This window comes from Rhodnius prolixus, unplaced genomic scaffold (genome assembly GCF_049639745.1).
Source record: "Rhodnius prolixus isolate KJV_2025 unplaced genomic scaffold, Rpr scaffold_4, whole genome shotgun sequence".
In the NCBI taxonomy this organism is placed as follows: domain Eukaryota; kingdom Metazoa; phylum Arthropoda; class Insecta; order Hemiptera; family Reduviidae; genus Rhodnius; species Rhodnius prolixus.
In genome coordinates, this window is record NW_027411614.1 from 33,635,535 (window position 1) to 33,658,929 (window position 23,395).

A 23,395-nucleotide genomic window follows, 5' to 3' on the forward strand; every position below is an offset into this window, starting at 1 on the left:
CAATTAATTTTTGTTACTGAAACTGAAACCTGGAAAGAATTAGTGAAATATTTTGAAATTATTTTTATATATGATGGATATTTGAAATAATAAAATTAAAAACGTAAAAAATGAAATAAAATAATGGTATAACTAAATAAAATTAATCGAACTATCCAGAGTTTAGAGGAGAAAGAAAATATTGAAGATTCTAAAACGGGAATTTTTTTGCCAACTTATAATTCAGCAACGGTTAAATTTTAATCTCTTTTTTACGAAATTTAAAAAATAAAATTCAAAACAATTTTCGCACTAAATGTAGTTTTAATTGAACGCCTTTGTGTTTATGTTGCTAATCATTTCAAAATAGCGGTAATCCCAACATACTAAACCTTTTTTTTATTATTATTTATTTAATATATTTCTACATCCCGCAGTATAAATGTTTTGTACAAATTCTACATAACAAATGTTTCCTACATAAATTTTAAATGCTGCACATACGAGGGTCGTTTGAAAAGTCTGTGCAAAGTCAGAGAGATAGCACAACTGGCGCGTATCGAGGTTATGTTTAGTTAGTAGCATCTCTTGGAAGAACACACACCAAGTTTCAGCCAGATCGGTCTATTTCTTGGTGTTTGGCATTCGTTTGAATCGAGGAAGTCGAGTGATTTTCAAAAAATGGACGAAAAAGAATTTCGTGTGTTGATTAAACACAACTTTATGAAAGGCAAAACGCCTCAGGAGACTAAAGAGAAGCTTGATAAACATTATGGTGTCTCTGCACCTTCGATTAGAACCGTTTATAAGTGGTTTCAAAATTTTCGGAGTGGCCATATGGGGCACAAGTGACGCTGAACGTTCTGGACGCCCTGTTGAGGTTACTACACCAGCAATCATTGATAAAATCCATGATATGGTGATGGATGACAGAAGAGTGCAAGGTGCGTGAGATTGCTAGTGCTGTGGGCATCTCGAATGAACGTGTACATAATATTTTGCATCAACATTTGAACATGACAAAGCTATCCGCAAGATGGGTGCCGCGATTGCTCACGCTTGACCAAAAACGAAATCGTGTGAAGTGTTGCAAGGACGGTTTGCAGCTGTTCCAGAAGAATCCGCAGGACTTTAAGCGTCGTTTCGTCACTGTGGATGAAACATGGATAAATCACTACACTCCTGAGACCAAAGAACAATCTAAACAATGGGTTACCAAGGGGGAAAGAATTTCGTGTGTTGATTAAACACTACTTTATGAAAGGGAAAACGCCTCAGGAGACTAAAGAGAAGCTTGATAAACATTATGGTGACTCTGCACCTTCGATTAGAACAGTTTATAAGTGGTTTCAAAATTTTCGGAGTGGCCATATGGGGCACAAGTGACGCTGAACGTTCTGGACGCCCTGTTGAGGTTACTACACCAGAAATCATTGATAAAATCCATGATATGGTGATGGATGACAGAAGAGTGAAGGTGCGTGAGATTGCTAGTGCTGTGGGCATCTCGAATGAACGGGTACATAATATTTTACATCAACATTTGGACATGACAAAGCTATCCGCAAGATGGGTGCCGCGATTGCTCACGCTTGACCAAAAACGAAATCGTGTGAAGTGTTGCAAGGACTGTTTTCAGCTGTTCCAGAAGAATCCGCAGGACTTTAAGCGTCGTTTCGTCACTGTGGATGAAACATGGATAAATCACTACACTCCTGAGACCAAAGAACAATCTAAACAATGGGTTACCAAGGGGGAATCTGCGCCAAAAAAGGCGAAGACCGTTCCTTCGGCCGGAAAGATTATGGCGACTGTCTTTTGGGATTCGCAAGGAATAATCCTCATCGACTATCTGGAAAAGGGTAAAACTATTACAGGTGCATATTATTCATGGTTATTGGACCGTTTGAAAACCGAGCTGCAAGAAAAACGCCCACGATTGGCCCACAAAAAAGTCCTTTTCCATCACGACAACGCACCAGCTCACACCTCAGCAGTTGTGGTCGCAAAATTAATGGAAATAGGGTTCCAACTCGTTTCACATCCCACCTATTCTCCAGACTTGGCTCCCTCGGACTACTATTTGTTCCCCAATATGAAGAAATGGCTGGTGGGAAAAAGATTTTATTCAAACGAGGAGGTGATTGCAGAAACGAATGGCTATTTTTCAGACTTGGACAAATCCTATTATTCGGAAGGGATCAACAAACTAGAGCAGCGTTGGACGAAGTGTATAAGCCTAAAAGGAGACTATGTTGAAAAATAAAAAAGGTTTACCCCAAGAAATTAAGTAGTTTTTATTTTTGCACGGACTTTTCAAACGACCCTCGTATAAGAGACAACACACAGACTAGAAGACAAAGAAGTATTAGAAAGGAAACGACCAATATCCTGCTAATCTAATATTCAATTGCAATAATTCTAACGTCCATTATTTTGTATTTAACACTAACATTATTTTATTTATTAAATACTAAAAATACTCCCTAGATTTATTATTGGATATTAATATCAATATAATCTGTATTTATAATAATGTAAATAAATAAAAAAAAATTAAATTTATTATCTTTCCTAATAAGTGATTATAAAGCAAATATTGTTCCTTTGTTCGAAAGTCAAATGATAAATTGCGTCTTTTTATGTAGATAAAAAACACTGAAAATGATCATACATTTAATTAAGTGGGTGGGGGCTTGCAGTAAATATCAGGATATGGAACTGACTGTTGACTGCAGAAATAATTTAGTTAAAAGTATGCAACAGAATTTAATATTTACATACGATCAAAGTGTTAAAATTCGAATTTCAAGAGTTCATTACGTGGGTATGGGGGATCTGTATGAGAAGTATTTGGCTACTGGTGCACAATATATTTGCGCCTAGCAAATAAGAAAAATGCAAAAAAGTAATTCAATTTTATGCAAGAATTTTCTTCTTTTTTTTTCAGATAAATATTTGGTCTCGAATGTAAATAGAATTGTGAACAATATGAACAAAACTTATTGTTCTACAATGTACCTAAAATAATTGATTTGCGCTTCAATCATTAAGGGGTTTACAAATACTTCAAGTTGTAATGTTCTGTACTTTAGCGGGGAAGTACAAATGTTTTCCTTGTCTTCTTTTGTATCGTTTTGTTTGATTGCCAGTACAAGGTCAGGAAATTTGATCTGCTGCTTTACGATAGGTTTAAGGCAGGAAGTCACGGATCTCATAGGAGCCAAGGTATATGAATAAAAAAGTTAAGGATGTGAAGGTCAACCTTCAGCGGGGATGTTGGCAGCTGTGGCGACCTTAGAGATTACTTCGCAGTAAATAACTAGAGAAAACAGACAGTTCAGTATGAATTTTATCGATATTCAAGCAGCTTCTAAAGCATTGGGAAAATTTCGAATGTTCATGAGATAGTATTAGAATGCAGAAGAGGAATTAATAATTAGGATTTAGTAGAATGCCGTAGACTAGGTACCTGAAGATCAATTCTTCGAAAGCCCTATCACTAGGCAGTTATTGAGCAGCTAGGAATCAAACAGAAGAAGAATTACAAGAAATGGACTTGAGAGATGGTGCAACACTTGCGCTCCCAGTCGAAGTGATTTATACAGAATGTTAAAGCCTAAGGAATCCTTAGAGCAGTGGTTCTTAACCTTTTCATAGACGCGGAACACAATTATATGTATATATTTTTCACGCGGAACACTAACATTAAATAATTTGAAATTCGGTATTTAGCAAGAACTTAAAATTAAATTCAAATTAAAAAAAAAAGGAACAATTTTTTGTTTTCGTACCTTTCCTAAGTTTCTAAATTTCAATACATTTAAAATTGAAATTTCGCGGAACACTTGGACCATATTCGCGGAACACCAAGAACCACTGCTTTATATCTTCTAAAATTATAGATCTGTGCACAAAATAACTATAGTTTATAATTGAGAAAAACAAAGTGAATAAGAGAACAAAATTCCATATCAATACGTGGTTCACAGTGGGAGATATAGAACGGCCATAATTTTACAGAATTTCATGACCCAAAAAATTTTCAACCCTTTATATCTTCTACCTTTTTAGATCTGTGCACAAAATAACTACAGTTTATAATTGAGAAAAAAAAAATGTATAAGAGAACAAAATTCCATATCAATACGTGGTTCACAGTGGGAGCTACAGAACGGCCATAATTTTACAGAATTTCATGACCCAAAAAATTTTCAACCCTTTATATCTTCTACCTTTTTAGATCTGTGCACAAAATAACTATAGTTTATAATTGAGAAAAACGAAGTGTATAAGAGAACAAAATTCCATATCAATACGTCGTTCACAGTGGGAGCTATAGAACGGCCATAATTTTACAGAATTTCATGACCCAAAAAATTTTCAACCCTTTATATCTTCTACCTTTTTAAATCTGTGCACAAAATAACTATAGTTTATAATTGAGAAAAACAAAGTGTATAAGAGAACAAAATTCCATATCAATACGTCGTTCACAGTGGGAGCTATAGAACGGCCATAATTTTACAGAATTTCATGACCCAAAAAATTTTCAACCCTTTATATCTTCTACCTTTTTAGATCTGTGCACAAAATAACTATAGTTTATAATTGAGAAAAACAAAGTGAATAAGAGAACAAAATTCCATATCAATACGTGGTTCACAGTGGGAGATATAGAACGGCCATAATTTTACAGAATTTCATGACCCAAAAAATTTTCAACCCTTTATATCTTCTACCTTTTCAGATCTGTGCACAAAATAACTATAGTTTATAATTGAGAAAAACAAAGTGTATAAGAGAACAAAATTCCATATCAATACGTGGTTCACAGTGGGAGCTATAGAACGGCCATAATTTTACAGAATTTCATGACCCAAAAAATTTTCAACCCTTTATATCTTCTACCTTATTAGATCTGTGCACAAAATAACTACAGTTTATAATTGAGAAAAAAAAAATGTATAAGAGAACAAAATTCCATATCAATACGTGGTTCACAGTGGGAGCTACAGAACGGCCATAATTTTACAGAATTTCATGACCCAAAAAATTTTCAACCCTTTATATCTTCTACCTTTTTAGATCTGTGCACAAAATAACTATAGTTTATAATTGAGAAAAACGAAGTGTATAAGAGAACAAAATTCCATATCAATACGTCGTTCACAGTGGGAGCTATAGAACGGCCATAATTTTACAGAATTTCATGACCCAAAAAATTTTCAACCCTTTATATCTTCTACCTTTTTAAATCTGTGCACAAAATAACTATAGTTTATAATTGAGAAAAACAAAGTGTATAAGAGAACAAAATTCCATATCAATACGTCGTTCACAGTGGGAGCTATAGAACGGCCATAATTTTACAGAATTTCATGACCCAAAAAATTTTCAACCCTTTATATCTTCTACCTTTTTAGATCTGTGCACAAAATAACTATAGTTTATAATTGAGAAAAACAAAGTGAATAAGAGAACAAAATTCCATATCAATACGTGGTTCACAGTGGGAGATATAGAACGGCCATAATTTTACAGAATTTCATGACCCAAAAAATTTTCAACCCTTTATATCTTCTACCTTTTCAGATCTGTGCACAAAATAACTATAGTTTATAATTGAGAAAAACAAAGTGTATAAGAGAACAAAATTCCATATCAATACGTGGTTCACAGTGGGAGCTATAGAACGGCCATAATTTTACAGAATTTCATGACCCAAAAAATTTTCAACCCTTTATATCTTCTACCTTTTTAGATCTGTGCACAAAATAACTATAGTTTATAATTGAGAAAAACAAAGTGTATATGAGAACAAAATTCCATATCAATACGTGGTTCACGGGGAGAGATATAGAACGGCCATAATTTTACAGAATTTCATGACCCAAAAATTTTCAACCCTTTATATCTTCTACCTTTTTAGATCTGTGCACAAAATAACTATAGTTTATAATTGAGAAAAACAAAGTGTATAAGAGAACAAAATTCCATATCAATACGTGGTTCTCAGTGGGAGCTATAGAACGGCCATAATTTTACAGAATTTCATGACCCAAAAAATTTTCAACCCTTTATATCTTCTACCTTTTTAGATCTGTGCACAAAATAACTATAGTTTATAATTGAGAAAAACAAAGTGTATATGAGAACAAAATTCCATACCAATACGTGGTTCACAGAGGGAGATTTAGAACGGCTATAATTTTACAGAATTTCATGACCCAAAAAATGTTCAACCCTTTATATCTTCTACCTTTTTAGATCTGTGCACAAAATAACTATAGTTTATAATTGAGAAAAACAAAGTGAATAAGAGAACAAAATTCCATATCAATACGTGGTTCACAGTGGGAGATATAGAACGGCCATAATTTTACAGAATTTCATGACCCAAAAAATTTTCAACCCTTTATATCTTCTATATCTTGGAATTGAAGAGGATACACAATCTGTGATGCGCTAACTTGGGGAGCTTAATGTTTGTGCCACGCACAATGAGGATTCATGGAGTAAATTCTATTAAAGTTTGAAACCTGAGACTCTGTTTGGAATATAAAATTTGATATACCTATTCATGAATGATCTTTTAATAATATAACAATATAAAATAAAGCATAGTAATAATAAAGTATATTAGCATATGCTAATATACAGGGTGATCCATTTAAAATGCACCAATCGCTAATAACTATTACACTGAATACTTTGAAATCTTCAATTATTATTACTTTTGTTCTTTGCGTCACAAATAACATTTTCCACAGACAGAGGAGCTCCCAAAAGCGTGTATTTCTGGTGGAAAATTAATAATGAAAACCGATCACGAACTGATAAAATTGTAACTTTGATCTTAAATATTTCGACAAATATTAGGGATATCGAATCGGAGTTAACGTCATTTTTCACAATTTTTTATGTAGTTTTCATAATCATTGTGTCAAAACCAGTGGTCTTTATGAAATCCGGATCAGGTTTTTTGCCCGTAACTCCGCCAAAAATGAGAAGATTCAGCACCCGGGATGGAAAATTTGAACGGATTTCCGCTTTCCTAAAAACATATAAGCGATTGGTTTGGTGCGTTTTAAATGGATCAACCCTGTATAAAAAAAACCAACTCCTAAAAGTCAATTTCTAATTCCAAAATTCTTCATTCCCAGCATTTTCTCTTTTTTTACGTACACACAAATCATCATGAAAAAGAAATCAATTTTTCTAGGATTGTTTTTAAAGTTTTGAAGTAAATCAATTATGGAAACTAGGACACCACGGGAAATCTTATAAAAGAGTGATTATGTCACGTAGTAATGCACTTTTCACACTGTTTGGAATTTCAAAAGGTCAAATGTAACATTTTAAATACTAAATTTTAAGTAAGTATTTAACAGCGATAAAAATATTTAGGAAAAAAAAGTAGAAAACAATAACAGAAATAATATTAGTTAGTAGAGAAAAGATTGGCTTTGCGGTTAGCGTATTGTATTACCACGCGGAAGTCCCGGGTTCGAATCCAGCAGCTTTGACCCTTAGATTTTTTTTTCTCTTCCTAGGAGCTTCTTACAGCTCACTGCTTTTGTTTGTGACGAGAGAACACTGTCCGGAGGCAGGCAGTGAAGTGAAAAAAAAAACTCGGAGCGCCAATAACCTAAGATGTTAACGCGCCTTAAATCTATCAAAAAAAAAATATATATAGGTATATACAATTATTTAGAACAATTTAAAATTAGACGCAAAAGTTTTCTTGGCCAGATGTAGATCACGGTACGCCCTACCAGGTGTGATTCAAAGATAGACTCGTTTTATTTCAGTACTATAACCAGACAGAATCGAAATAGGAAGTTAGAGACTTTTTTTTTTTGTATTAAAATATATTACCATTTTTTTTGAGATCAAAATGCGTAAGTACAAAAAGTTTTGAGAAAGACATTAGCAAAAATTTTATTTTTAACTATTTTTTTTTAATTTTTAATGGACAACAACTAAAATGGAAGCTACGGAAAAACTACTGTATCTACACTGTCTGCAGTATTCGCCTTTCTTTGCTTTTAATGTTTAAAGGCGCGACAACATCTAAGGTTATTAGCGCCCGGAGCTTATCTTCAGTGCTCTTCTGGCCTCCGGACAGTGTTCTCTCGTTACAGACAACACTGTCCATCACCTGTAAGCTTTAAGAAGCTCCTAGGAAGAGAAAATCTAAGGACCAGCAGCTGGATTCGAACCCTTGATTTCCGCGAGGGAATCCAATAAGCTAACCGCATAGCTAAATTAATCTCTTCCATCAATCACTTAAAATGAAAATATTATATTAAAAAAAAAAAACTGAAATGACTTTTACAAAAATATTTTAAGATTTTTTGGTTTTAGTGTACACACGAAAATTGTACCTCTTCAACAGACACGATAATTCCCCATTTTGTGCGCACATTCTACACTTTATAGACACCAAATGAAAAAACTATTCTTTTAGCTACAAAGAGCTAAGCCTACCGAAAATATAATTTAAGAAAACAATTCTGCTTCTATTTAGTTTTTCGAGATTATCTACACTGACATTTGTATCTGCAAACATACGCAAATTTTATAGTGTAAAATTATAGTGATTTTATAGTGTTTTATAGTATATAACAATTTTTTTAAATTAAATACTCTACTAATTTTTGACTATAATAGTGCGCCTAAGCGATAGTCACTAAATGAGCACACTGCATTTGGCTTTTACATTGTTTCAAGTCTGCAAAACTGAAATTTATAGTCGAAAGGGTAAATTCATTCTTGCAACTATCCCCCTATACCAGTGATGGCAAACCTATGATCCGCGGGACAGACACTGACCCGCGCAAGCTTTTTCACTGACCCACAATTGCTAGGCAACCAATGTGTTTGTTTACGCGGGTTTGAATTAGTTTAGATTTTCTAATTGTGTGGATAATTTATATTCTATCTCTGTATTTTTTTTTTTTTTTTTAATCACGCATCGACACAAAAGCAATTTAAATGCTATCTATAACTTTTAGTTTGATCATTACGCAAATGACGACAAATGCTTTTGTAGTATTTGAAATAAAGCAAAAGTGTTTACAAAATATCAAATAAAATTTATAATATTATCTAAATAACTATATTTAGATTTTTCTTCAGATAAAACACACTTTTGTAAGGTTTTGTTCAGTTATGTTTGTAAAAAAGAGACTTCCATAGCACTTGTTTCGTCCCGTTTTACCCAGTTAAGCCAACCGAATTTTAAAGATGTTTAGTTTTGAAAATATTCAATTTAAAATTTTTAAACTTAACTCTTGTGTAAATGGGCATTAGTGACCCAAGAGCTAGTACTAAAAAAAAATGAACAAAATTTGACCCACGTCTCAAAAAGGTTCGCCATCACTGCCCTATACTTTCAGAATAAAATGGTAATTCTTAAAATATTAAAACACAAAATTAGAACCCTTCATTTCCTTCTAGAAATACTATGATTAAAAATAGAATAATAATTAATAAACTGATAAAACTTAATTAATGGATGTCAAGTAAGCTGATAAGTAGTTTTCTCTTTAAAAATAAAAATGAAAAAACTCTGATTAGAAAACTTCATACAAATTGATTGATGATACTCACTCTAAAGAAAAGTAAAATATCTTTTGACCTATGGCACACACAAATAAATGTGTTCCTTCTGGAAGAGTTCAATAGTTGACCTTTGTACAATCAAATAGAAATAACTGTAAACGTTTATCAGAATTTTCATTTGAACTCATTTAAAACACTAGAGTATTTAATTAATTTATTTTTAAATAATTATTTTTTAAGGTAAGATAAAAAAAAAATAAGAAAAATCAAATCTCAATATGTGATAAACAGTTATATATAATTCTAATAAAACTTGAGAGTATTAATAATTGAACTCACACAGATACGGCTCCCTGACTGAAAAAGAGGGTGTATCATTGTATGATAAAATTGAACAATAATGGAGCTTCAAAGCAATCAAAAACTGCCGGAAGTTTCAAGGTGTCAACACTGACAACAATTAATGATGGCTAACCTGCGCGTAAAGGGAGCAAGAAAAATAAAATACTCGACAATTTAAGTTTTGACTCCTAAGTCAACGATAACTTTCTAGAAATAGGTAATAGATAAAATATTATGAGCAAACTATGGACATAGTACGACAATTTATTACCCTCTTAGGATGTGTTTCAATTAGATATTACCAAAAAAACTGCGTTGGATAGTGAAGGTTACATTACATAATTAAAGCATGTTCATTTGTAATTACTTAAAACTGGAATTCTTGAATATAATTATGGTCAAATTTGATAGTCAAGAACAAACAAAATTGTACTATAGGTATAAAACTTAATATAGTACACCAGTTTTAAAAAACGCATTTCGTATTAAATCAAATTATAAAAAATACTTATATTACTTTAATGTAGAAGATCAAAAGAAGCAAAGATTACGTTTTGATCTCAAAAACAAAAGTGCAGTAAGTAATTATCGTATTATTTTTAGAGAAACTTTGATCAAATTTGACTAATTTTCATCTCTCAAAATGAATTGAAATTTGAATGGAACCTATACGGTAACAAACGACACATCTTATCATCCACTAAAGAAGCTTCTAATGAAGGGCCAGTGATATCCGAAATATACAGAGTGATCCATTTAAAACGCACCAATCGCTAATAACTTTTTAGGAAAGCGGAATTCCGAAAAACCCACGGTAAGAATATCTTGCCAGGAATGGGTGGGTGTTGGTCAAGTGGTCAAGAGCGTGGCTTTGTAAGTGGGAGGTCCCCAGTTTGAATCCCTCGTATGACTACATTTTATTAAAAAAAAAAACATTATGATATATTAAGTATTATGAATAACTGCATACGCGGGAGTCGAACTGTTGATCTCTCACTTACAAAGCCACGCTCTTGATCACTAGACCAACACACTGGCAAGATATTCTTACCGTAATCTACAGATGCAATCCCTGCTTGATTCTGATACCTAGATTTAGAAATGCTTTTAGATAAGCAGAAATAAGGAAAGAAAGAAAAAAGTTATGAATAATCACCTTGTTTTTCAGGTATCCCCAAAGGAAATAGTCCGTAGGTGTCAAATCCGGTGAACGAGATGGCCACTGAATCGTCCCCCATGTCGATATAATACCATGAGGCATGTAAAGAGATATCTCGATAGGCAATTTGATGGGCATGTTATATCGACACGGGGGCTATTCAGTAGCCACCTCTCTCACAGGACTTGACACCTATGGACTATTTCCTTTGGGGATACCTGAAAAACAAGGTGATTATTCATAACTTTTTTCTTTCTTTCCTTATTTCTGCTTACCTAAAAGCATTTCTAAATCTAGGTGTATCAGAATCAAGCCGGAATTGCATCTGTAGATGAACTAAAGCAGAGAATAATAGATGCCTGTAAGTCGGTTAAAGCTGAACCTATTTCTTTGGCAGTAAGGGGCAGGAAAGTGCATGTCTATGCATCTCTAATGGTGGAGGCCATTTCGAGCATGATCTGTAATATTAATGAGGAGTAAAATTTATGATAAAATAGTACTTTTCTTCTTATTCAATCAAAAAACCGTTATAATATTATCATTTTGACATTTCTTATAAGAATCATGTTTTCATTCATAACTTCTAAAATATCGCTCACAGAAAAAAACCTTTCGAGTAAAAGTTTCTTTAAAAAAATAGAGGAATCAATTTCTGAAATAAAAACCCCACCTCCCCATTTGAAAAAATGAAGTTGGTGCCTGTATCTCGCTTCTGGATGCACCGAAAAAAATTTACAAAGTAAATTTGGATTCCTAACAAAAAACTAAGGGAACACGTATTTTTTAGTTTTTTTCTAGCTATCTTAGTTTCCGAGAAAAAGTCGTTATCCATATAGCTTGGGACACCCTGTATATATAGTTTACTTCGTGGGTTTTTTCGAAATTCCGCTTTCATAAAAAGTTATTAGCGATTGGTACGTTTTAAATGGATCACCTTGTATAAGGATCGTTTGATGATACGACTAAATTGCCTGTAACTAGAGAAGAATAACTATGTTGGAACTGGCAATGCACTCCAGACTATGTGGACACTAATCTAATCTATGTTTTTTTTTAATAACTTAAAGCGGCAAGAAAAAAAAAAAAATGGTATCCAAAAAATTAATTCCAATTTTAGCACGGTACGCTAGCAAAGAACTTAGAAAACAACTTAGAAAATTTGGTAAGACGCAATTTCTACTTTTACTAGAAGATGAAATCCAAATATACTTTACTACCAAACACGAAACCTAAAGGTTTAAAAACGTATAAGATCATAAGCCAAACACAATACTGAAACCAATTTTCAATTAAAGATACATAGATTTAAAACAATCATCTTAATATAAATAAACAACGTCGAGACTTCTATAATGCAAATCCCCCTAATAAGGGTATTAAATGTTACGTAGGAGAGCCCTAAACCTTTCATCCTGCCAAATTTTATCAAAATCGGGTTAACATTTACAGTGTTATTAGTAATAATAATTTTGAGAAGGGGCCTCACATATATGGGGCTAACTCCTCCCCCATCTGACTTATAGCGTCGAGACCCCCAAAAGGCACATCTACATAAAATTCCGAATTGTATGACTCCTCATTCTCAAAAATCGGTCGGCGCGTTTAAGCGCTACGTTGTTTACAAAAAAGGTAACATCAACAACAAGAAGAAGAAGAAGAACAAGAACATTTTCTGAAAAAGCAGTTTTTGCTCATTTTCGGCAACAATTTTCTTAAAATCTACTTAATCTGGGTTGTTGCAAAAAATTACAGTTATAAATGAGGATCTGCCCAACATTATAAAGAAAATTTGGGAATTTTATCTTTTATAGTAAAAGAGAAAAAAATTGTCAAACTTGGGTGTTTTTCAACATTACACTTTTTCGTGCAGTTTTTGATGATCAACCCTTATACAACTGTCCTACCGGACAATTTTAATTAGATCAATACATCTTGCACTTTTTCATCTTTCAACTAATTAAATAAAGACACCAATGAAATAGAATCAATAACAAACAGTTTCTATAGAACAGCACAGTTGGAGCAACTTTAACCAATTCTCTGTTAACAAATTATCGTGATATGCTAGTTGATATTGGACCACAGCAATATTTGTCTCTTTTGGTTTCGTATTAAAAGCTATTAATTTAAAAGGTAATACAATATTTAGTTCATTTAGTGCACAAAAACAAAAACAAAAAAAAAAAAAAAAAAAAAAAAAAAGCAAAGGTAAGTCCTATGACCTAAAACTCGGAAACATAATTTTGCCAAATCTAAGAAAGATTACTAGCATGACAGACAAGTAATTCTATATTCAAAATAAATAAATAAAAAATATAACAGAGAAAAGTATCTGTTATTTTTCCACACAATGTTGAAAGTATTCCTGTTATGCGTGCTGTTTATTTCCCGGCAAGTTCGTATCGACTAGATTATTAATTACGCTCTAAACACGCAAGTAATTTTGCAATCTTTGTTTTATGATTTCTTTTTTAATTTATTATTTACTTTTAAGGGCCGCCATATAGTGCGTAGTTAAAACAAAAAGGTAGTACTTTGTATATATAATTTTTTTTCCTGATTAAGCACCAATAACTGACGCTATACATAATGCAAACCAGTAAGTACGAGGGTCGTTTGAAAAGTCCGTGCAAAAATAAAAACTACTTAATTTTTTGGGGTAATCCTTTTTTATTTTTCAACATAGTCTCCTTTTAGGCTTATACACTTCGTCCAACGCTGCTCTAGTTTGTTGATCCCTTCCGAATAATAGGATTTGTCCAAGTCTGAAAAATAGCCATTCGTTTCTGCATTCACCTCCTCGTTTGAATAAAATCTTTTTCCCGCCAGCCATTTCTTCATATTGGGGAACAAATAGTAGTCCGAGGGAGCCAAGTCAGGAGAATAGGGGGGATGGGAAACGAGTAGGAACCCTATTTCCATTAATTTTGCGACCACAACTGCTGAGGTGTGAGCTGGTGCGTTGTCGTGATGGAAAAGGACTTTTTTTGTGGGCCAATCGTGGGCGTTTTTCTGGCAGCTCGGTTTTCAAACGGTCCAATAACGATGAATAATATGCACCTGTAATAGTTTTACCCTTTTCCAGATAGTCGATGAGGATTATTCCTTGCGAATCCCAAAAGACAGTCGCCATAATCTTTCCGGCCGAAGGAACGGTCTTTGCCTTTTTTGGCGCAGATTCCCCCCTTGGTAACCCATTGTTTAGATTGTTCTTTGGTCTCAGGAGTGTAGTGATGTATCCATGTTTCATCCACAGTGACGAAACGACGCTTAAAGTCCTGCGGATTCTTCTGGAACAGTTGCAAACCGTCCTTACACGATTTCGTTTTTGGTCAAGCGTGAGCAATCGCGGCACCCATCTTGCGGATAGCTTTGTCATGTCCAAATGTTGATGCAAAATATTATGTACCCGTTCATTCGAGATGCCCACAGCACTAGCAATCTCACGCACCTTCACTCTTCTGCATCCATCACCATATCTTGGATTTTATCAATGATTTCTGGAGTAGTAACCTCAACAGGGCGTCCAGAACGTTCAGCGTCACTTGTGCCCATATGGCCACTCCGAAAATTTTGAAATCACTTATAAACTGTTCTAATCGAAGGTGCAGAGTCACCATAATGTTTATCAAGCTTCTCTTTAATCGCCTCAGGCGTTTTGCTTTTCATAAAGTAGTGTTTAATCAACACACGAAATTCCTTTTCGTCCATTTTTTGAAAATCACTCGACTTCCTCGATTCAAACGATTGCCAAACACAAAGAAATGGACCGATCTGGCTGAAACTTGGTGTGTGTTCTTCCAAGAGATGCTACTAACTAAACATAACCTCGATACGCGCCAGTAGTGCTATCTCTCTGACTTTGCACGGACTTTTCAAACGACCCTCGTACATCTAAAGTGGAGTTCAATGACGTATTGGCCAACTTCATATTTTCCACTGTTCTTGAGTGACGTCACTTTAAAGTTTTTTTCTAAAATCATTACTTTTTTCCAATAGAAATGTTATTACTCAGAAAGTTTTAGTCCGAATTCGATTCTGATGACACGGTTAGAAAGACAGATAAATTTTCTAAAAATTGATACCATTTCGAAGCATAAGTTATTCTCTAAACAGCTACAATCTTCCTCCTGGATACTGGAAAAATAAAATATAGAAATTTTTGAAGAAAACTCATTAGGCCCATATGTGATCATTATCAGACCTAGGTGCTGGCACTTTTTATAAAAGTTTCCTTGTTTAATGGTATTTCAAACGGTATATCATTTCCCAGGATTCCTTCTATTATCGTCTAAGAAATTACGTTTGTTCTACAAGAAAACGTGTTCACGAGTACTCAACAGGGTTAGTTTATCAAGTTGTTTAATTCATTGAATACTCTTTTAGATGGACCAGTAGTCAATTTTAAAGTAGGCCGTCTTAAAATAAGGAAATCAAAGGTTACAAATTGCACTAAAAAAAAAAAAAAAATCTAAACTCTCTGAAATACTTGAAAAAATGTTAGGAAATATTTCAAACAAGTGCTATTTTTATAAAAAAAGAAAAAAAAAAATCTTTTAGTTTGTATTTACTCCAAATTACAATTTCACACACAACTACACTATATATATTATATACTTGCATCGTGAAGACTTCAGGGAGTTCAAGGTAAGCTAGACATATCAGGGACGTAGTCTAAGGTACTTAACGTGCAATACCTGATAGCCACGCTTTCAAATTTCTAAGTAAGGGAAGAAGCAAACTATTTTAGATATAAGTGCCACAGTATACTATCCTTCGAGGTCGGTTTTTGTGATATTCGGAAAGAAAAAAAACTGCCACGATGTCCAATAGAACCTCTAAAGATTTATTTAGGAAGAGCTATAACTTTCTAATTTACCATTTATGAAGAGGAGACAAAAATTGTCGTGAGTGATTAAGTGGGAAAATTATGTTTTTAAAAAAGTTAGTAATTATATTTTATACTTGCGCATATTAGCGAGTAAGGGCTACCGATTCGAAATATACTTGAAGGTAAAAGCAACGGACGAAATATACAGTTCGTTAAGGAATGGCTTCAACAGAAAAAAAAAAAAAAAAAAAAAGTCTCGAAGGCAACGAGAAAGGTAAAATTTATAAAGGGGACTATTAGCTCAATATTTTTGTATTCCAGATCCCTCAAAGAAAAAGCATTTTGAGGTTATCAGATAATAAATATGGATTACCAATTCAATGGAGGACCCACCTATCATAACTCAATACTTTGACCTTAAGTGGACAATGAATCTTGCAAGTGTTCCTTTCATATTCTCCAAAGGGACAAAGAATGAATCCAAAAAGATTACTCTACTTTGCTGTCAAAACTTAAGTTACAACCAACAATGTTTTTTGAAACCCTCCTGAACTTGAGTACTTAAGGCAGTCATGCAATATTATACATTAATAATAGGTCGAATGTAAGATTATGTAAGGTTTTACTTAATATTTAATTTTCAAGCTATAATCTCTGAATATGTAAGAGTAAACGAACATATGTGTATATGTTAAATAAAAGAACGTTTATACTCGTATGTGTACACATGTGTATACTTGTAAAGTCGCATGTGTATATAAATGTATTTTTTGTTAATTTTTTTTTCTTAATTATTATTTTATTCTATATTAATTTTTTTAAATTATTTAATTCTTATTATTTTTTCTGTATTTAAAGCGCGTTAATATCTGAGGTTTTAGGCGACCGGAGCTTTCTTCAGTGCTGTGCCGGCCTCCGGACAGATTCGTTCTCTCGTTACAGACTCTGCCCATCACCAGACAGACAGGGAGTTTGTAAGAAGCTCATAGGAAGACAAAATCTAAAGGCCAACAGCTGGATTCGAACCCTGATAGAGTTGGAATCGAGTATTCGCTAACCACTCAGCTAATCCCTTTCCTCAAATTATTACTATTTTTACTATTACTATTATTTAATAATAATAGTAATAGTAAATAGTAATAATAAAAAGGGAAGGGATTAGCTATGCGGAAAGCGTACTGGACTCCCATGCGGAGGGAGGTCCCGGGTTCGAATCCAGCTGCTGACCCTTAGATTTTCTCTTCCTAGGAGCTTCTTACAGCTCACTGTCCGGTAACGAGAGAACACTGTCCGGAGGCCGGCAGTGCACTGGAAAAAGCTCCGGGCGCCAATGACCTTAGATGTTGACGTGCCTTAAATCACAAAAAAAAAAAAATAATAATAATAATAGTAACGTTTCCTTCAATATACTGGTAATTCAAATACTTCCTTTAATATAGGTTAATCGTTATAGAATTCTATAATTATGTTTGAATTGAGTTAAGAATATATTCTTATTCATCCGGTTATGCGGGTGGTTTATGCACCCCTAAATGATATTTGTATTATGGTACACAAATTTTCATTAAGATACACTAGCTAGAAGTTAAAGTATATATAAATAATAATAATAAGCGGAAAAATCAACTTCTATCATGCACTTTATTTTTATTTTTTCTAGATACGTGTAACACTAAATTAAATCGACCAAACACTGTCAGTCAATGTTTCTCCCAATGTTCATACATTCATACATTATTAAAATCTGAGGCATATAAATAATAAATCACGACCGATTGAGTAATAATGTTTTTCATCACCTCTTGCAATAAGTAAAAGCCTCAAGTTCAAGTTTGCCAATAAATAAATAAATAAAATATTTCTTCTTCTATCAAAACAATATTTCATGCATATTATTTTGCTATGGTGTAACATAAAAACTAAAATCCTAATTTTCAATTTTTGACTAATTTGGGCAAGCACTAATACCGGTCTAAGAAAAAAGCTCACCGAGATAAGTACCTACATCAAATACATAAAAAACTGACCATTTAGAGTTATTTTCCTCTGGTTCTTGCATAAAGATTTGTTTAACAATGTTATGACAACGGCAATTTGTTGGTCACTTATTATCAAGTAAATAAATACATGCAACAAGATCATTATTAAACCACAGAATAAGTGGTTCATTCGAATCCATTCATTCGTATATGTTAAGAGAAAGTCTTTCTTATAATTTAAACGTAAAGGCTACAAGAAAATGTTATTTCTTGGTTAGATAGATCGAGTTCAGGTATATTAATATTTTTAAACATTAAATTTGTCTGTTTTTGGTAATTTGTAGATAATAAAATATAGTCAGAAGCAAAATTTCCTCTCCCTACTTTAAGCACAACAAATAATTATATATTCAAAAAATATATTTTTTGGGGGGGAAAATTCCGCTTTCAATTAATGAGCTTCCACTATTGGAATAATAAGTATTGAAACATAATGGCCAAAAAAACAGTTAACGCAACAACAGGTTACACCAACATTCTTACAAGCTTCAGTCTCTTATCAGGCCAACATTTAATTGATAAAGGTTATAAAAACAAACAATCAGTGTAAAGAGATTCACAATGCAAGAAGAAAAATATCGTAAAAGGACACAAAAACAAAGAGTTTATTAAAACAATCAAATGCAATTATGTTTTTAAATGAGACCAGTAAACTTTTACGAAAGTTAAAACATAACAAAAATAAAACTAAGCCATAACTTTCAGTAAATTTAATTAACTGAAGTTTCAATTACTTACGTTTTCATTTTTACTGTTAGTACCTGTGAGAAAACACAAACTTCGATCAATTTCAAACTGTTACAAAAGCGTAATAATGGTAATAAAAATTTAACACAACTTGAAAAGAGCAAAACATTTACGAATGACATACTGAAAAATTAAGAACATAAACCAAATAATAATAAAATAATTATGTTAAATTTACACACAAATTGCATTCGACACAAATCTATGATGACTAGAAATAGTACATAAATGTAGTAATTGTTTAGCTTATTTCCACAGCTGGAAGGAGGTTATCGACTACAAAACCAGCGTATATTTTTGAATGACAGTCAAAACGTTACTTCTTTTAAGAAGTAATTTTCAAGTTGCTTTGAAAAAAATACCGGTTAAAACGATAAAAATTAATAAAAATTCTATACATAGAACACTGATACTGTTTCGTATAAAAATAATTATCATAATTTGCAATAAAACTGATACTTACAAAAACAGCAAGCAAATATAACTTTACGAGAGAGATTTAAAATACGACCGCCCAGAAGATAAAACCACATTGGAAGAAACCCAACTCGTACTTTCCGTACGCAGGAGCGCAGATGTACTAACCTATTTTAGGGGAAAATTCAACCAATAGCGTAGCTCAGAAAGGTGGCGTGATCCACAGGAGATGTAAAGAGGGGATTAATCAATGAGCGGGCCATTTTCGAAAGTTAAGAAATACATTTTTTGTAGAATTTTATTTTTTATATCAAAAAATGTTTGAGTAAATGACATTTGCAAAGAACAAATCCATAAAAATTATTTATTTCGAAAGAACACAGCGTAATTTTTCTTCTTTATATTAAAATATAAATATATATGTAAATTCTTAAATTTAAAATTAAACGTTAAAGTATTAAGCAACTTCAAAATACAATTGTATTTTAATCTCTACAGTCTGTCAATAACAAAAACCAGCTGATCTCTCAGAATGCAGGTTAGGTTAAATTAATGGCTATTGGTTAGTATTAGCCAATTATCGTATCAAGAGTAGTATGTAATAGTTGTGGTTACCTATGTGCATGGATTACAAAAGATGTGTACATTAGACGCTTTTGAAACTTGTAATGAGTAAATTTATTTCTATTTCAGCGGGACCACTCATAATGTAGAAGATTAAATTGAACAAATAATATGTGCTTATTATTTTACTGCACACAGAGGTAGCAAAAATAAAGTAAGATAAACAAATAAATAATTTTCCTTTAGAAATATTATTGTTCAAAAGTAGCAATTAATTTTCATATTGCTAGATAAAATGGGCGACTATCAAAGACTGCAAACAGAGGCTGAGCCAGAGGTTCATTTAAATGCTGTTTCACAAACAAATCACAATGTTTACTATAATAAGCCTATGTCTTGGTGGCACAAAGTGGCATTCTCAACTTCCATACTCGTTTGCATTACAATTATCATATTCTTTATATGGGGTTTACCTTGTGATATGGCACAATGTGGAAAAGAAACAGTAAATTCAATATCATGGAATAGAACATTAACTGGACTGGGTAAAAGAAAAAACACACCGATGTAAAGTATTTTGTAATGGATTTTGCTATTACTTTTAAATATTATTCTTTCAGAACTCAAAGGGCGAATGCATTTAGTAGGAGGTAATCTAATCGCTATTTTACAAGGTGCTCAATGGGGAAAATCACGAGATATCAACTTTTCTTCTAGAGGTGGAGGAGTTGTTGCTCTTTTAGGAAAAACGGGAGAAGAAAGTTACTGGTTGAAGTTAAACGTACTTCTTAGATATATAGATTGTTCCATGTCTGAATTGATTGTTAATGGAGTAAGAACTTGTCTTGTGGTTGGTGAAAATGGATACTTAGCAGCGATAGATCCTATATCAGGTAAAATTGAAAACACATAATTGATAAATTACGGTAAATCTTGCCGCTTTGAGGTTTTTCAAAGATGAGAAATGAATTGATTGTGGCTATCATTCCCTAGTAAGAAATATTACAACCTTTACAAAAATTATTATCTAGAAAAAGCTTGATCCGAAGGAACTTTTGGCAGTTTGTTGATGTATTTTTTAAAAATTAAGCAGGCAAACAATTCTTAATTTTAATTGCGTTAGATTTGAAAATAAGTGGCATTTGAATTGCAAAAGCTCATTTAGATACAGTTTTACTGTTGTATTAATGAAAGGATTAATTGTTTTCCGTTTTGTTTTCTTCTTCGAGGAAATGGTGGTAAATGGAAAACGGAGACTATCCTGATTTAGGCTTTACAAGTAACCCAGATCCAAATACAGTCATTTTGGATATTGCAGAAGATATCGTTTGAGTATAAGTGTTAAATTTTCTCTCGAGCTATAATTATTCTTTCAAATAATTAACAGTGTTATTTTATTTTTTGTTATGAATAATTTAACAGTTGTATTAATGTTACACTTATGGGATATTTGTAATAAAAAAATATTGCATGGGAAACCCCGGTGGGGAATCGCTGAACGGAAAATCTGCACATATGAAAATTTTAAGAGGAAATCAGGATCCAATTATAGTATGTAGTAGTAACCTTATTTTTGTAGATTGACCAAAGTTGACCAAATCAAATTTTTATCTAAAAAAAAAAAATTCAATTACTCCACTAATGGTGTTGAATTACAGGAAGAGGTATTTGGAACATGAGGACACCTGATGAAAAAACGTATCCGCAACCTAAAGATATTGACGTTCCAATCCCTTTGCCAGATATGAATTCTGATGGAATTGGTGATTTGGTGACCCTTTCTAGATTTACAATGGGTCACCATAGATTGGCTTTTATATCTGGTAAAACCGGGGTTCTTATAAAAGAGCCGCCCTTAAGTAATGATTGCATACAAGTGACTGATTTAAAATTTGATTATACTACTTCCACAGTTCACTACAGTTGCTCAACATATTTAAGTAATTATTACAAATTTTTATTTGCTTAATTTTTCTTGTAATAAATATTATTTTGTGATCAAAATTGTCTGCACTTCACAGAATCAAGACTAATGTCTTATGTAGTAAAAGAAATTAAATCCCGAACTGAAAAAGTTGCTTTAGACAGAATAATAATACCAAAGGAAGAACATCTGAGGTTTTTAGATGGAAATAATTTTGCAAAAGAACATAAAGTGATAGTTAGTAATTCTGGTACATGTCCAGATGACTGTTCAGTGTCTGCAAACGTAACAGATTTTCGCAATGGAACAATTTGGTCGATTCAAGCACAAAGGGCCTACATAATGTCACCTGTTTCACTTCATTTTAAACATTCAATTAGTGGATTTCTGCTTAAAATGTGGCAATGGGATAGTCCAATAGAGGTAAGAATATTTAAGCTTTAACTGTTTGTTTATTATTTAAGGAGATAATACCCAAACATTTTAATATTTTAGAAGAAAACTAAGACTGTTGATGGAATAAGTGTCGAATTAATTGAAGAAAGAATCATATTAATAACATTTAACAAATCTGGACACTTCCGTGTTGTTAATGCCAGTCAAGATAAAATAAAACAATTATGCTATGATAACGAATGTCAACCACACCTTTCCTTCCAAACTCAATCAGGTAAGAATATCATGTATCAGTTCGTTAAGCCAATTTTAAATTATTTCTCTGTGATTTAAATCGTAAATAAACATTTTTCCATTTACAGCACTGCTTGCTGATTTAAATGGCGATGGAAACCAAGAATTAATATCTTATTTTGTCACATATAGAGCTGACAATGATGATCCCCCTGTTATGCTAGATAAACACTCTGTGGACCAATGGGAATTAGAAAGCAGAGTAAAAGTAGTTAGATTGGAAGCTGAACTTCCTAAATTGTACGAAGCAGTTTCTAAACATTAGTTTTATCACTATACTTATTAACCATTGGCTTTTTAAATAATTTATTCCTACTTAAAATGAAATTAAGGTTGATGATAAGCTGAAAGCATTAGTGAGTAGGATTTAAGTACATACAAGTTATTTTTTAAAAATCCCATGAAAGCAAAACTGGGATTAATTTCTTACAAACCTTATAAATGAATTAAAGTGAAACAAATTGTGATAAACATTTATGCTGTGTTCCTCTAGTTTCTTTTATTAAGTCGTTTCCTAACGTTTTTTAGTAAGGCAATAAATTATGAATTATTGTCAGAAAATTTATTAGTTTTCTAAAAAAATATCCAAGCTTTACCAAAGATTTAATGCTTTAAATGTAAATGAGCATATTATTTGTGATTTTTTCCAAAAAGTTACTTAATTTTATTGTTTTGGTGACTAGTTAGTTTTATTTTATGAATAGTTGATTTCTGTTCCTTTTGATTTTATTGTGCTATCAAATTTGAATTGTTATGTTTTGTAGCCCTTACTATTTGTTGATGTTTCAAATATAAATTTGACGCTGTTGCTTAACCTTGTAATTATGATTTCCTGCACATGAATGAATGCACTTTTCCTCGGAGAGTCTTGAAAAAGCCCCTGCATCGATTTTTTTTCCGGAGATTTGAAGGTGTAAAAGTGTTTGATGACTACAATGAAATCCTAAAGATTACACAGTTAAAATTTAACTTTTTTTTAGATCTGTTAGTATTTTAAAAAAGGACATCTCCTTTTTTCATTTCAAGGAAATTCATTACGCCATATCAACCATACAATTTTGATTGTTATGCAAAAATATACTGTTTTCTGTTGGTTTCTTTATTTTTAAAAGTTGAATGACTACAGAATAAGC

The 23,395-nt window shown here is 32.5% G+C and overlaps 2 protein-coding genes across 3 annotated transcripts in view; one reads left to right on the top strand and one right to left on the bottom strand.

The window, feature by feature from the left end:
• Acsl (Acyl-CoA synthetase long-chain) overlaps positions 1-19,285 on the bottom strand; it is a 67,576-nt gene extending 48,291 nt beyond the window's left edge. Inside the window, exons 1-2 of one of the 2 annotated variants that reach the window (XM_074130487.1) lie at positions 19,131-19,260; positions 18,659-18,681 (exon numbers count right to left, since the gene is read on the bottom strand). In XM_074130487.1, the coding sequence (XP_073986588.1) occupies positions 18,659-18,666 (8 nt within the window). In that variant the 5' untranslated portion in view covers positions 18,667-18,681; positions 19,131-19,260. Of the gene's footprint in view, positions 1-18,658; positions 18,682-19,130 lie in introns of both variants that reach the window. The other variant, XM_074130490.1, reaches the window with a different exon arrangement.
• A 352-nt stretch (positions 19,286-19,637) lies between these two features.
• On the top strand, positions 19,638-23,076 carry LOC141455425 (uncharacterized). Its single transcript, XM_074130502.1, has 7 exons — positions 19,638-19,862; positions 19,939-20,193; positions 20,269-20,541; positions 21,307-21,588; positions 21,670-21,995; positions 22,068-22,242; positions 22,331-23,076. Exons 2-7 carry the CDS (start codon positions 19,944-19,946, stop codon positions 22,525-22,527), a joined length of 1,503 nt encoding a protein of 500 aa, XP_073986603.1. The 5' UTR covers positions 19,638-19,862; positions 19,939-19,943; the 3' UTR covers positions 22,528-23,076.
• Positions 23,077-23,395: the final 319 nt, after the last annotated feature.